This window comes from Ursus arctos, unplaced genomic scaffold (assembly GCF_023065955.2).
Source record: "Ursus arctos isolate Adak ecotype North America unplaced genomic scaffold, UrsArc2.0 scaffold_3, whole genome shotgun sequence".
NCBI lineage: Eukaryota > Metazoa > Chordata > Mammalia > Carnivora > Ursidae > Ursus > Ursus arctos.
Genome location: NW_026622985.1, coordinates 34,299,411 through 34,314,430, shown reverse-complemented (window position 1 = coordinate 34,314,430; position 15,020 = coordinate 34,299,411). Strand labels below are relative to the sequence as shown.

At 39.2% G+C, this 15,020-nt stretch overlaps 1 protein-coding gene across 2 annotated transcripts in view; it reads right to left on the bottom strand.

Moving 5' to 3' along the window:
• Window positions 1–11,655: 11,655 nt before the first annotated feature.
• Window positions 11,656–15,020, bottom strand: part of VPS50 (VPS50 subunit of EARP/GARPII complex) — a 122,656-nt gene continuing 119,291 nt past the window's right edge. For both annotated transcript variants that reach the window (XM_026505740.4, XM_044386519.3), the window contains 2 exons: window positions 14,631–14,820; window positions 11,656–12,372 (listed from right to left, as the gene is read on the bottom strand). In XM_026505740.4, coding sequence (XP_026361525.1) covers window positions 12,253–12,372; window positions 14,631–14,820 — 310 coding nt within the window. In that variant the 3' untranslated portion in view covers window positions 11,656–12,252. The remainder of the gene's footprint in view (window positions 12,373–14,630; window positions 14,821–15,020) is intronic.

Below are 15,020 nucleotides of genomic sequence, written 5' to 3'. Positions count from 1 at the left end.
ACTAATGTATGTTATCTTGTGCTAGGCATTTTACTAAGAATTTTACATATTTTATCTCATTTAATCCTCCACAAAATGTGACATATTATTCAATTATTCCACTTTTACAGATGAGGAAACTAAGGCACAAGGAGGTTAAGTAACTTGTATGAGTTCACCTAGCATGTTAGACTCTGTAGCTGAGTTGCTTAACCACTATCCTATATACTATCTCCCCCAAAAGAGAGCAGGTGTCAGAAAATGGTCAGGAAAAGATATCACAGCCCTGTGTCCAGAGACTGAAAGGGAATTCAGCTCTAGAAGAACATTTAAAAAGAGAGAGAGAGGAAAAAAAAAAAACACGAAAAAAACAAAAGGACCGAAAATTTGACTATGGAGTTCCCAGCAATCATTCTGAGGAAGGAGACAGAATTGTCTGAAGATGATCAGGTGTCTTCCCAAGGAATATTCTGCTCATTTCACACTGCTAAAAATAACAAAAGATGAAAAGAAACGTAGGTGCATAACCACAGTGAAATACAAGAGTGACAATGGACCTTTCAGGAGGTTAAAGCATAGTATGACCTGAGATAAAAGAAGCTTCAGGACAACTCTGAGGGTTTTTACTTATATGTTCCAAGCAGAAAGAAGGAAGAAAACACATCGCTGCTTGAAGCATATGGAGTAATATTAATTAGGTTGGTTTTTTTTAAGTATGTTCATTACAGTAAGAAAGGGAAACACAAACATGATTAAGATAAATGGAAATCAAACAAACTGAGGGTTGCTGGAGGGGAGGGGGGTGGTGGGATGGGGTAACTGGGTGATGGACATTAAGGAGAGCACTTGATGTAATGAGTACTGGGTGTTATATGCAACTGATGAATCACTAAATTATCTCTGAAACTAATAATACACTATATGTTAATTAACTGAATTTAAATTAAAAAAAAAAAGACAAATGGAAATCAGAGATGGATAATATCCCAAAGTACACAAACACGTAATTCAAGTTTTCCTCCTGTGGTGAGAAAGGAACAAGAATTAGCAGAAATTTCTGCACAATTATATGAACGGCAGAGAGATGTCTGAAGCCTGGAATTAGGTGAATAACATTCTAATATATTGAAAGAAATTAGGCTTCCCACACAACCGTCTGGTGAGCTTACCATAGAATACCTGGCAGAATTCAAAAATAAAATATTAAAAAATAGCTTGTGAGCACATATAAAATTTAAAATGTCATCATCAAAAGCCTTTATGTGAGGCTTTTGTTGAGGACAAGAATATCAAAATATTTTCACTTTCCATTTTGAGGGTATTCCTAGTACTATATTCCCAGCAAAGAATTTCACAAAATTTCATATTACCTTGTGGCCGAACTGGAAAAACATGGGGAAAGTGATGAAAGGTAGTGCACCCATGGCTCTATACACTTGTTCAAAGAGTTCTGATTACTGGAGCTGCCTTGTGCCCTGGCTAAGAGTTCTGTCCTAGGTTCTGTCCCACTCACATTCTTGTCCACTTGACTGAAGACTTACAAGAAATACTTTATCGCTTGGGCAGCAAAGTAGGACATGCTTCACATTCTAAATGACAGAATCTGGAACCAAAAAATCCAACTAGGCTGCAACAAGGTCCAAAGTAACAAAGTAACATTTTTTGATAAAAATTACATAAGATCTTATATTGGCATTTAAAACAATCTATACAAATGCTGATGAGGACAGGATTTTAACAGCACTGAATAACTTCAGATCTTTAGTTCACTAGAAGCTCAAAGTCAGTTGACATTCTGCTTGTGATCTGGTTATCAGTCAATGTGGCTACTGGTGGCGTTAATGGAGAGGAGACAGACACATTTCTTTTTTTTTTATTATCAACCAATAATCTTTATTTTTCAAATTAACATATAATGCGTTATTTGTTTCAGAGGTAGAGGTCAGTGATTCATCAGTCTTGTACAATAGCCAGTGCTCATTACAGCACATGCCCTCCTTAATGTCCATCACCCAGGTACTCCATCCCTCTACTCACCTCCCCTCCAGCAACCCTCAGTTTGTTTCCTATAGTTAAAACTCTCTCATGGTTTTTCTCCCTACCTGGTTTCGTCTTATTTTTCCCTCTCTTCCCTTATGATTCTGTTTTGTTTCTTAAATTCCACATATCAGCGAGATAACTATCTTTCTCTGACTGACTTATTTCACTTAGCATAATACCCTCTAGTTCCATCCATGTCATTGCAAGTGGCAAGATTTCATTTTTTTGATGGCTGAGTAACACACCACATCTTCTTTATCCATTCATCTGTTGATGGATATCTGGTCTCTTTCCATAGTTTGGCTACTGTGAACATTGCTGCTATCAACATTGGGGTGCAGGCACCTCTTCGGATCATTACATTTGTATCTTTGGGGTAAATACCCAGTAGTGCAATTGCTGGGTCATAGGGTAGCTCTATTTTCAACTTTTTGAGGAACCTCCACGCTGTTTTCCAGAGTGGCTGCACCAGCTTGCATTCCCACAAACAGCTTAAGAGGGTTTCCCTTTCTCCACATCCATGTCAACATCTGTCATTTCCTGACTTGTTAACTTTAGCCATTCTGACTGGTATGAGGTGGTATCTCATTGTGGTTTTGATTTGTATTTCCCTGATAATGAGAGATGTTGAGCATTTCTTCATGTGTCTGTTGGCCACTTGGATGTCTTTGGAGAAATGTCTGTTCATGTCTTCTGCCCATTTCTTGATTGGTTTATTTGGATGTTGAGTTTGATAAGTTCTTTATAGATTTTGGACACTAGCCATTTATCTGATATGACAGATGCATTTCTACATTCTCCCTGATTACAGCGCACAACAGAAGACAATGAGAGTAGACCCCATGGAGTGTAGTTTCAGATCCAGGAAGATCTCTGATGATCGGAGCTTGTAAAAAAGTGAGTTACCTGTTGCTGGAAATTCTCAGGAAGTAGCTAGGAGTGAGGAGGAATGCAGTGAAGGATATCCTCCCATGTGAATACCCACAGTTTACAGACATCCGTAACTCTCCTAGTGAATGGTTGCACTAGGTGACCTCTAAGCTCCTTACTACCTTCAAAACTGTTAGATTTTACTCTGGAAGCTTCTCAGCACTTTGTCTTCTTATTCCCTGGAGCTACATACTAAGTTCCCTGCTGCTGAGCCCATATGCTGCCTCCAACGCAGATTCACTGGATCCTGGGTGAACAGGGTGTTACTGGACTTTGGGTTTACAAAAGACTCCTGGACACTTCCTGCCGACTTGTCACTTTCCCAACTCTACAGATCCACTGTGGACTCCCCAAGTCATGGTGAAGACATCTCTGTTTGTCTTTTTTCTGGATGTTCAACTGTTCCCTGTTTTTACTATTTTTGACTCTCCAACTCTACCTTGCTAGATGGACAATTCTAGTGTGATGCTGTCACTGCTAAATCTTCCTATTTCAAATTCTACAGTTCTGTCATTTACGCAGTGTCCCTGAAGCTTAGGGAAGAGCAGTTCATCACACCAACTGGTCAATACCTGCCCACCCCAACCCCAGCACAAAGTCTTCTATGCCACCATCATTTTGATTACATCATGATCTCGTCCCAAAGTTTCTCTTCATAATCTCCTGAAGATGAATTCTAAGAGCTAAAAGCAAAAGAAGAGTCAAAGAAAAAAGAGCATTTCCTCTTAAAATGAAAAAAGCAGCCATCAAAATGCCTTAAACCACAGGAGCCAAGTTCCTATTATTATGGTTAAATACCAGCCAAACAACACTTCAAATCGCCAACATGTAGAAAACTGCTGTAATGTATTCATGGTGAGCGATGGAACTTCACTTACGAGGATCACCTTGGCTTTCCTCTACAAGATGCTTAGAAAAGCATTTAAACCAGCTTCCAACAAGTGAGCTTTTAAACATAAAGATAAAGTACTTACTGAGAAAAGTGTATCAGGTACTGCCAAATCTCAGTCCCTGGTGTGTGCTAATTATAATCTCATTTACAATTTTATTATTGACACATACTTAAGTTTCAGGGACCAAACTGCAGGTAGTTTGCTTGGAAAAAGCCTTGTCTCAAAGATTAATGACTGAGAAGAGGTAAACAATGGACCTCAGCCCAAATAAATTTTAGAACAACCATTCCATTATCTGAAGAAACAGATACCGTAGTACAGTTGTTTGTTTAGTCAATGAAGTTGGGGGCACAGGGAGATGTGTGTGAACATATGAGCCTGGAGAGGAAAATATCAGGTCCTTGCATTTATAAATTTACAAACGACAAAGAAATCTACTACAAGAATTGAGAATACTCTCCTGACAATCTTAAGATACTGATAAATGGCAGGGTTATACCTCCATTAATGCCTCTGTTGGTTTTCTGTGCTTCTCACACATCCAAATACGATTTTTCTCCTTCAATCCTCAAAGAAGCTTAACTAATGAGTCTAAGAAACTCCTAATTAAAGTGTGAACAAAAATGTGCCCACTTACAGAACTCTTCTTCTGTTCCCCAAAACATGCTAAGATTGGGGCTAGGGAAAGAGGTCGCAATGGGGTGACTGGGATGGAAAAGGAAGGTATGGAGAGAAGTAAGCAGAAAAGGGGGAAGGCAATTCTGCACAAGGGCAAGAGAGGAGAGAAGAGACTAAGTGCTGAACTGCCCGGTGTGGACATTTCTTTTATCTGTGGGGCACCTATCGCTTTAAATCCCCAGACTTTAAGACCCCACATGGAGAAAACCTTCCCTACACCTGAGGTGGAACTGAACAGAAGACTTGGAATTTCCTTAGAAGCTGATATGGCAGCAGAAACATTATCACTGTCACATGAATCACACCTGAATTCCTCAAGAGTCAGAAAAGGGTCCCTTGGATGGTTTACCAAGAGAATGCATAGAGGAGAATACTCCTGAGCATTTGCCTGTCATAATGGCATAAACACTGATTCTCACTCCCCCAAATCAAGACCCATCACTCACCGGTAATAGGCTCTGCTATTAAATCTGGAAGCACTAAAAATGTAAGGAATCCCAATGAGGACCAGGGACACACACATTCTGCAGTGTGCCAAATAACTCCTCAGGAAACAGGCAAATGTATGGCCAAGGCACTGCTACTGGGATGCAATTCAGGCAGACCAGCAGTCCGAAGAAATGTGATGAGGTCTGTCAGGGGCCAACGTGTGGATCACATGGCTGCTAGAAGCAGTGACAGGAAGAACACTGGACTCAAGTTCTGATCCCGTCCCTTGCAGTGTGACTTTGGGAAAACTGCTGCAGCCTCCTAGGCCCCAGTAACCACCTGCACAAAACAAAAGCCCTGTGAAGTAGGTACTATTATTGTTCCCCTCTTAGAGATACAGAAATACTCTTTAAAATGATGGCACATGGGGTGCCTGGGTGGCTCAGTAGCTTAAATGTCTGCCTTTGGCTCAGGTCATGATCTTAGGGTCCTGGGATCAAGCCCCACATCAGGTTCCCTGCTCAGGGGGTAGTCTGCTTCGCCCTCTCCCTCTACCGCTTCCTCCTGCTTGTGCTCTCTCTCTCTCAAATAAATAAAATCTTAAAAAAAAAAATGATGGCACAAAAGAGTAACTCGAGACTAGGCAAGGTGCAAGAATATGAACTCAACAGAACCCCAGCCACCAACACACATTCAGCTTCCCTTATCAAATAGTCAACTGGCTTCTCACTCCATCTGATTTCATTAGTTGCTGAGAGAATCAAAGACCAAATCTCTGTAAAATGATACATTATTCCTCCAGTTCTACGGTCTCATTGCACATGACTCTTGCACCAATTAAAAATCTCCTGGGAAAAACCTCTTCCCACACAAGTCAATGTGAAGGAGATGCACATGTTTGTTGGCCTGTTCAAACACTAAATATTGTCTAAAAACATTTTTAAAAAAAGGGGAGGGGGCCTTCTCAGCAGTCTGGAATAGCTATCCTACAGCCCCATGAGGGGAAAGAAAGTTCCAGGTGAACACCTTCTCTGCATCATCTCATCCCATTGTGTCTTTGAAGTCAGTGGTTCTCAAAGTTCAGTAGGCATCAGGGTTGTTAAAACACCAATTGCAGCCCCCCCCCCCCCCAGAGTTTCTGATTCCACAGGTCTCTGGTGGGGCCTGAGAATTTGCTTGTCTAACGAGTTCCCAGATGATGCTAAGGCTGGTGATCTGGGACCATACTTTGAGAACCACTGGTCTAGGGCAATCTATTAAAACATGTCAAGCTTCATCTCAGGCAGTCTGCATGTGATAAAAACTTAAGGAATTGAAGTGAGTTATTGCTTCTTTTTAAACTGCTAATGTTTTGGCTTCCAATGCCCATGTGCACCTCTCTTCAACAATTACTGAGTAATTAATCCTCCTTCCACAATACTGAGAAGTCAACAAATAAACAGCAATTACATGTCCGATCCAGTACAAGGAGCTGTGGGGTGTAAGGAAGCATACTTGCGACAGTCCTGCCCCAGAGACACCAAGCAGCACTTCAGACAGTTTAGGGAGGAATTCTAGTTCAAAGGGCCTGAGTATTTGCATTCCTTTCGACCACTCCATCCATCATATAGTTCTGAGAGAAGTAAGATTGTGTGCTAAGGGCTGTCAAGGTGTACAGGGGAACACACAGATAGATGTTCTGGGAAATTCCCTCCTCTATACAGATTCCCTTCTCCCCATAGCTGATGGGCCAGTGGAGCTCATTCATTCCTTTGCATGCGGAGATTAAAATTCGAATTGGAGTGCCTGTCGGTAGAGCTGGGCCCACACTGCCCACATCTCAAAATGCCTGTCACGCATTACTGAGTAAGATCTGCTGCTTTACTCACTTGCGTCTCCTGCTTGGCTGCACAAGGTATCTGAGTTCGCCACATCTCCTCCGTCTTCTCTGTGCCCCTTTCCCTGCCCCTTCTGTGTGCCAACCACACTGCCCTTTCTGATCCTTAAGCACACTCTCCTGTCAGCCTTCTCTCCTAACACCTGTTCTTCTTCAGTCTCCACTTGAGCATGTCCTCCTCAGCGTAGTCTTTCCTGACTCCCACTCCAGAATTCTCCTTTGGAGTACTCCCCAGAATGGAATATGTTTCTCTTACATCTGTTTATCCTACTAGATTTAAACTCCTGAGGACAGGAACCATTTGTCCAATCCGCTAGAGCCCAGCCAGTGCATGACACAAGACAGGACTCTGGAGCTGACTCTGGTTGCCTCAATGATGAGCTAGCTAGGGAAAGGGCTGCACCGGAAATCATCTGCTCCAAGGAGATGGCTTCTGCTTCCCAGCCAAATAACTACAATGTCCACAGGCCTCAGGTCACTAGATGGTGATTGTTCTCACATTTGCTATTAACATCTTGCCACCCCCACACCCCCACACAAAATCTCTGCAGGCTCCCAGCCCTGTCTCACCTCTCCTGGAGACAATGCCTGCTCTTTTTGCTCTCCCAGGCTTGTGAGTTTCCCCAGGAAAGCCTCTTCTTCCCTGAGAAAGCTCAACTGCAAGGCAGATGGCAACTCTAAAGGGACAAAACCTCTATGACCAATGCTTATTAATATTCATGGGCCAAGTATGATTTTTATGCCTCCTATAGAAAGGTTTATGCTATATCCTGATGACTCCCACACTTAAATCTACAGCCCTGACTTCTCCAGATTCATGAGCACAGATGCCTCTTCTATACCTTCAGTGGTATCTCTCAAGGTCTCCTGAACTCAGCTGTCCAACTGTTCTCTTGATCATCTTCACAAACCCAGTTCTCCCAGAGACTTCTACCTTCTCAAGCAAAAGTCTTGGAATCATCTTTAATTCCTCTTTTCTCAAACATCAAAACAACCAATCAACAATCCCTGTCTCCACCTTTGAAATGCATCTAGACTCTGATCACTGCTCACCGCATCCACCAAAACTGCAGGCTGAGCCTCCATTATGTTGCTCTTGGTTTACTGTATTAGCTTCTTACTTTGTCTCCTTGTTTCAGTCCTTGTCCCCTACAGCCTTTTCTCAATACACAGGTAGAGTAAGATGTTGCTAAAAACCTAAGTCAGAAATCAAGAGTCCTAAGTCCGCTCTGTTCACAATCTTCCAAAGGCTTCCTATCTGAAAGTAAAATCCAAAGTCATTTCCATGGTTCACAGGCCTTCACACTGTGTGACTCCTGTCACATTCTTTCCACTCCTATTCTCTCCCACTTGCTGTGCTGGCCATGCTGGCCTCCTTACAGTTCTCAGACCAGAAGCCTTCACCCGAAGCCTTCACTTTGCATTTACTACTCCCTCAGCCTGCAACACTCTACCTGAGATAACTGCGTGGCTGGCCTCCTCACTTCCTTCCAAGAGAGATCTTTTGCAATCTTCCTTGTTAAAATTCTATTACCACCACAACAAACACCATTCCCTATTACTTCTTCCCCACAGCACCTACTCTTGAGAAGGACAGGTTTCATAGAAACTACAGCATCTTGGTTGGGTTCTTAAAGGTGGAACTATGATAGGAAGTAGAAATAAGATAAGGTAGACAGCAGGCAGTAGCAAAAACTGTCTTCCAATAGTTACCCAAGGGTGTAATTACACTTTAATGGAGGCTCCAGAAGGGACTTCTGCTGAAATGGAAACCCTGACTAAAAAGCTAAGGCAAAGATTAGTATGCTATTTGTGGTAGTTGGACCAAAATGCCCACAGTATAGAAATGTCTTTTCTTTAAAACATAAATCCTTTCAGTTGCTGGTACGCAGAATCAAGAAACAAGGGATGGGGGAAGAAACAGAATAAAATATAGGTTGTAGATTTTTGAAAGATCTCTTTTCTGGATTGAAAGGCTCGGCTCATTGTGAAAAACTCTGTAAAGAGCGAATCTGGAGATCCTCAGCTGGGTGGGGTCTTATCAGTCTTGAAATCAAGAAGTAATCACCAAAGGAACTCATAAAAATGGTTCTTCATCAAAAACAAAAAGCAAAACAAAAAAAAGTTCCAAATAAATCATATCAATAAAGTACTAAAATCCCATAGAGAGACTAGTTATCCTTCTTCCCCAAATTCCTGCCTCTTCCCCCAACATCCCTAGCAAATAAAGGAGAGAATTTAATTATGGGTTTGTTTTCAAACTGAACAAAAGATGCAGGTATACTTCGCAATATTCACAAAAGGATGCACCAATCAAAAAAAGTCTATCAGAGTTATGAACTATTTTTCTCCATTATTTTCAAACAAGTTAAGAATTCTCATGTATAAAATCTGGCATAGTTTTGTCCTTGGGAATGCTGTGCACCTTGAACTTTCTGATGGCCTTTAAAAATTTGTGGATTATAAGAATTGAGCAAATATTTTCCATAATACTAAAAAGAAAAATCTCCAGAAAGCTGCACTGGTCTTAATATTTATAAAGATCATACCAGAGTATTAATAATTTTCTTGTCATTAATCATTCTCAAGAGTTAAATATCATTTGTGGTAACTACTAAGTATGTATTAAAATTACTCCAAAAAATAAAAATAGAAATATAAATATTTTTCCTCTGGACTTCATTTTGCTTGGAGCATATTTTGTATTTCATCTTCAGGTCCAATTTTTCATTACAAAAGATAACTATGCTTTCAAAGTGAATTGAATTACAAGTCTTTCAAAGTGAATTGAATTTCAGTGAGCAGGTAAAGAAAAAGCTATTCAATCTAACTTAAAGGTTCACTTTAGCACTCAGCTAAATAGAAATTTTCAAAGGAAATTCTGCTTAAAGATATGATAAAATACCATATGCTACTGGCTTCAAGCAAAATTCTCTTTCATTTTGTAAGTTGAGCAAATGAGCTTACTAGTCAAAATGAACTTACGAGATCTCTGTCGGCTATATAAACTGAAGCAAACTAATTCATTTGAACCGCTATGTATCTCCCTAGCATTTTTTAATTCAAGACAATGTATTTATAGAAATAATCATTCTTTCTCAGGGGACGTTATTTTACCATGCTCCCATATCAACTTAAAATCCTGAATTTCATAGGACACTTTCGTATAAAATGTCAAAGGAAAACTTAGACACAAAAAGAAATTTTTTGTAACAGTAAAAATTTTGGAACACAGATAATTCCATCTATATTCTCAAGCTCTTCAATTCTATTTATCTTAAAATTAGTTTCACAAAGTGTTATATGGTTATAATTCATTATCCCTGCATAACGTATTTGAGAAATGTCTGAACTCTCTTGTTATTAGGTAATTTCACAATTCAAGTATCCTGTTACTATTTTGATGTTAATGAGCACTTATTAAGCTACCCTGAAATGGGGAGGGGGGGAAGCTTTTTCAAAATTATTTATCAAAGCAGAGTATAGGTAAGTTAAAAGGTCTGTCTGACTGCATGGCTGATTCCCTAACAAGTAATTCTTTTGTATCAATTCCTATCATCCGGGAAAACACTCCACCGGGTAGGCAATTGCTGTTCATACCACCTAGGGCAAACAAGAGACTAAAGAAAGCCAACTATAAAGTCCATGTAAAAAAGAAGAAAGAGGCAGCTCATAATCAACTGAAAAATAAATGAGACTGATTAGCTTTTTATGTCCCAGCTGAATGTGTCATTTAAACACAAGGACCAAGCTTATTTCGTATTTGTCTTCTTCCGGTGGCTGCCTATGGATAATGGCTACTGGCGGAAGCTGCCTTCCCAGTACACATTCTAATGCCATAAGCAGACCATGACAGCATCAAGTTCACACCTTTTTTTACAAGAGGAAAGTTTTACTAGCAATATTGACAGTAAACGAACTGCAAAGTGAGAGGCTGAAAACAAAAACTCATCATACAGACACACATACTAACACCCACACAGAGATATATTCTAAAAGTGTTTTGTATTATACGGCGCCAGTTATGAATATCTGCAGGGAAAGGCAGACACTGAGTGGCAATCACCTCCTTATTCGCATCCATGCTTGATCACGTGCCACCTTCACCCTCCACTTGCGCATCTCAGTTCCCAGAAGACTCACAGGACACAAGGCCCATTTCTCATGAGATGATGCTTCAGGATTCTGGGAGCTACTCATGTTACAGGTCATGCCCAGTACACCTGGACCAACACCACACAAACTGAAGAGTCTTCTACTCTCCAGTCACAAACAACATGCAAAATATTCCTTAACAGGCAGGAGTGCATGGGAAACGGATTTTTATGTTGTATATGTTGATAGAAGATCTCTGGTTTCAAAGCAAAGTACAGTTACTAAAGACTAATTAACTGAGTTCCAAAGTTTATCCCTAGCCAGCTCATGTTATTTTACATCTGTGATACAAAGCAGATTGCTAAGAAAGGTGAACATATGACCATAAACCTATGCTTGACCACTAACAGTTCTCTCCCTAAGTCAGCTAAGCCAGGTTTTCCTGTCCTAAGACAAAAGCAGAATTCAAAGAAAGCAATGCTTATGTGAAAAAATGTCCCACATTAAAAAAAAAAAAAAGAAAAAGAAAAGAAAAGGGGGGAAAAATCCCATAATCACTATTCTGGGTGCTATTCAGGCTCTGAAAAGGTACACCCAATGAAATTACTTTTCACCACTGGTACCAGGATGTAAGATCATTAAAATTGTTGGAACACACTGAAAAATTCCATTATAGTTTCATAAATTCTGCCTGCTGTGGAAAAATATCAAAATTTAGTCTCACATAGGCGGATCGTGTTAGAGTACAATATTTATTCAATTTCATCACTTATGATCACTGTTATAACCAAATTAACCCTCACTTAAACTCTGACATTTAAAAACACAGAGAACATACTGATTTTTCAGCTATTTTGCTTACATGTACTTTTCAATTCTCATGCAGTGCTCATAATTAGAAGATACTGTACATAAACCCTCTCATTTATGTATTAAGAACCAAGCAGAGAGAGTAAAAAAATACCAACATAAATTCATTCTCCAAAAACTGCCTAAGGATGCATTATCACTGTTCCTTCTAATTACATACTTACAGTGCATTCTTCAGTAAAATGTGTAACTGTAGTCACATAACAATACTTATGACAAGGCAATGATATCATTTCAGAAAAAGAATACAATAAATGAGACTAAAAGTTGAAGAGAAGGACCAGAGCATATAAAAGTCATCTGAGAACACCACACGAACTTCAGTGTTTTCCACTTTCCAGTTGGAAAGAACATGCACAAAGATTTCTTAGCAGACAATAGTCAGGAGTGCATGAAAAATTGGCTTTCATGTCATATATGTTGAGAGAAGATCAATGCCATTGAGAAAAAAGAAAGTGTTCATTATCTTTTGGGTCTGTCTATATCATCTATAGCAGCTAGAAGTTTTTGTCTTGCTTTCTTATTGATATGGGATCCCAGGCAAACATTTACCAGATTGGTCAGCTGCTTCGTTGAATACTCCTGCTCGGGAGGGGAAAAAAAAGATCCAAATTTAATATGCTGAAAGACACGTATTTGATCAATGCAAGGAAAGAACAGGCAGATATTCAGTTTTCAGTGGACAGTGACCGGGCACTACAAATCAGTGAAAAGCAGAGGAAATTATAGTTTGAGACACAGAAGCAAATTGTTTACTCAGCCAAGGACACTGCAGGATACCTCAAAACAGAAAGGACTAGAATCTCTTCAATATGGCAGAGTAATCTGACATGCCTATGCTTTTGTTACTTTTAAGACCACACACCTTATGCTTGTCTCTGTGACAGTCTCTATTAAGTTATTAAAATACACTGACCTCTCAAATTTTTAAAATGCTACTAAATAATTATTTTCTGGCACTCTATATTTTGCAAACATTTTAGGTGAAAGGAAAAAAATCTCTAACAGAACAATTTTCTGAGATATGATAAATGAGTAAGGTAACAAGGATCAGAAAGCTACCAGCTTTGAAACCGTATTGTCATTGTAGCTAGTAAGTAAAATTAAGACTATAAGTCTTGTACGCTGCACAAACCTACTTGGTTCCTGAATTTCAGATAACGTGTTCCTAAGAAAAGAATGAATAGGGATTCACCAGAAAGGTTTGCATATTGATCTGGTTCTGGAGGATGAATAACAAGAGTTCAGATAAGGAAAAAGAGTTCTATACTACCACCTAATTAGAAAAGTCATCTGTCTTCACTGGAGGTAACCACTAAAGATAGCACTAAAGATAATTCCAAAATATGAGAAAGAGTCCATTAAAAAAACCCAGCAAACTGTTCAGTTTGTGTATCTGGGCTCTGAGAGCACCTGTTAGCATCTGATAAATTCTCTTAATCAGTCAACATTTAACAAGAATCCACTGTCATCAAGCATGGGGCTAAACACTGTCCTGAAAGACAGGATAGTCAGCTCCTGAGAAAATTTCACTGAAGTACAAATATCAGCTAGTTAAAGTTCTCACAAAATGCTAAGCTGAAAATTTTGGTGCACTATATTAAAAGAGGAAACTGGAAAATGGGTATCATTCTTGCATCAAATAATGGATATCTGAGAGCTGTGCTTTTTCTCCTCGGTTACTTGAACTCTTTCCCTGAACTCCTTCCTCAGTAGCAACCTCAAAGTGTTTACAGCTTACTTTACTAAATGGATTCCAGCAACATTCAGCAGTCCATCTGTTCCTGGTTTAGCATTCTGGTTTTCAAATGTCAGAAGTCAATGGGACTAAAAGGGATGACATTTTTCTCAATTCTGCTGTACTGATCAAAATCGTTGAAAATAATATGTACATTTCTACCTTGCTCCTAAAGATCTGAAACTGACCCACAGTGGGCACATTTCCACAAAACTCAGGCAATATTCATTTCATTTTTCTAGAGTATCGAAACCAGTCTGGATGAGGCTGATAAAGTAAATATAAATAATTCCTTATTTCCTTATCCAGTCAAATGAAATAAAAAGTTACTTAGTTTTTACCCACGATGTTTATAGCATAAGTAAATGTGATCACTAGAGTTACTGAAGGAATAAAACTAGGTGATAATTTTAATACTTCCCATATTTTCATTAAATCTGTCTTCCCATTCTGTCTACCTAGACAAGCGATGAACAATCATATAGGAAAGCTCCCCATACTGAGCATGCTCTGGTCATAGATGTTGAGTTTAACTGTGTCAAAAATTCAGCATCCTAAATACACTTAATAAATAATACTTTTCTCTACTTATCTGTATATCCACATAAAAGAAAAATGATCACATCTATACTCGAGGTAAAATTTAATGTCGGAGGAAGTTAAATTTAGTCATTTAAATATTAATATATTCAATCATCACTAATACATGTCAGTGTGGTCAGGATGACACCAACTCACTGTTAAGAGCTATAAGGTTTAAGTTATATAATAGACGTTAGCTCGTGAATCACTTCAATGTTGCTGTCTTCAATTTGTCTTGATGTTAACCAACTTCAGCCTTTTCCCACAACACAGTTGCAGGATAAACACAGCTAAAGTTCAAACTCTGGCTACCTTTCCAGATAATTACTGTTGCAGTTCAGAAAGATCTCAAGAGAATCTGATTACTGCAAAGGGCACTGCATAGACACAGTGTGAATATGGTAAAGAATCAGCTGATGCTTTATATTTCATTCTCATGATTTTGAATTATATAATACACCAGACAAGAACAGCACAAAGGAAAAGGAATAAAAACTTAATTAACTTTTTCAGCTCTCACCCTGTGCTCTTTGATCCAGCGTTCCATGTCATTCTCGGTTAGATAGTAGGCTTTAATATAGGTTTCCACAAATTCTTTATCAGGAATGGGTCTAATATCTGTTAGTTTTTCAAGTTTCATTAAAAACTGTTGAAAATCCAATTGCATCAAGGCACGACCCTCATTACTACACTTCTTGACGTTGGCATATCTAAGATACACAATAATAAAAAAACAGAAATGACGGGATGGAAAAAGAAACCTGTAGGTACTTAAACTCTTCTTTAACCCATATCTGGACAGATTCTCCAGACACAAGAAGATTCTAGGAAAAAGAGCACATGAGCCTTGTATCAGGACTGGGCTGTGTTGGGACCCTGGCACTCAGCAGTCACTGCCAATTGGGCCTTA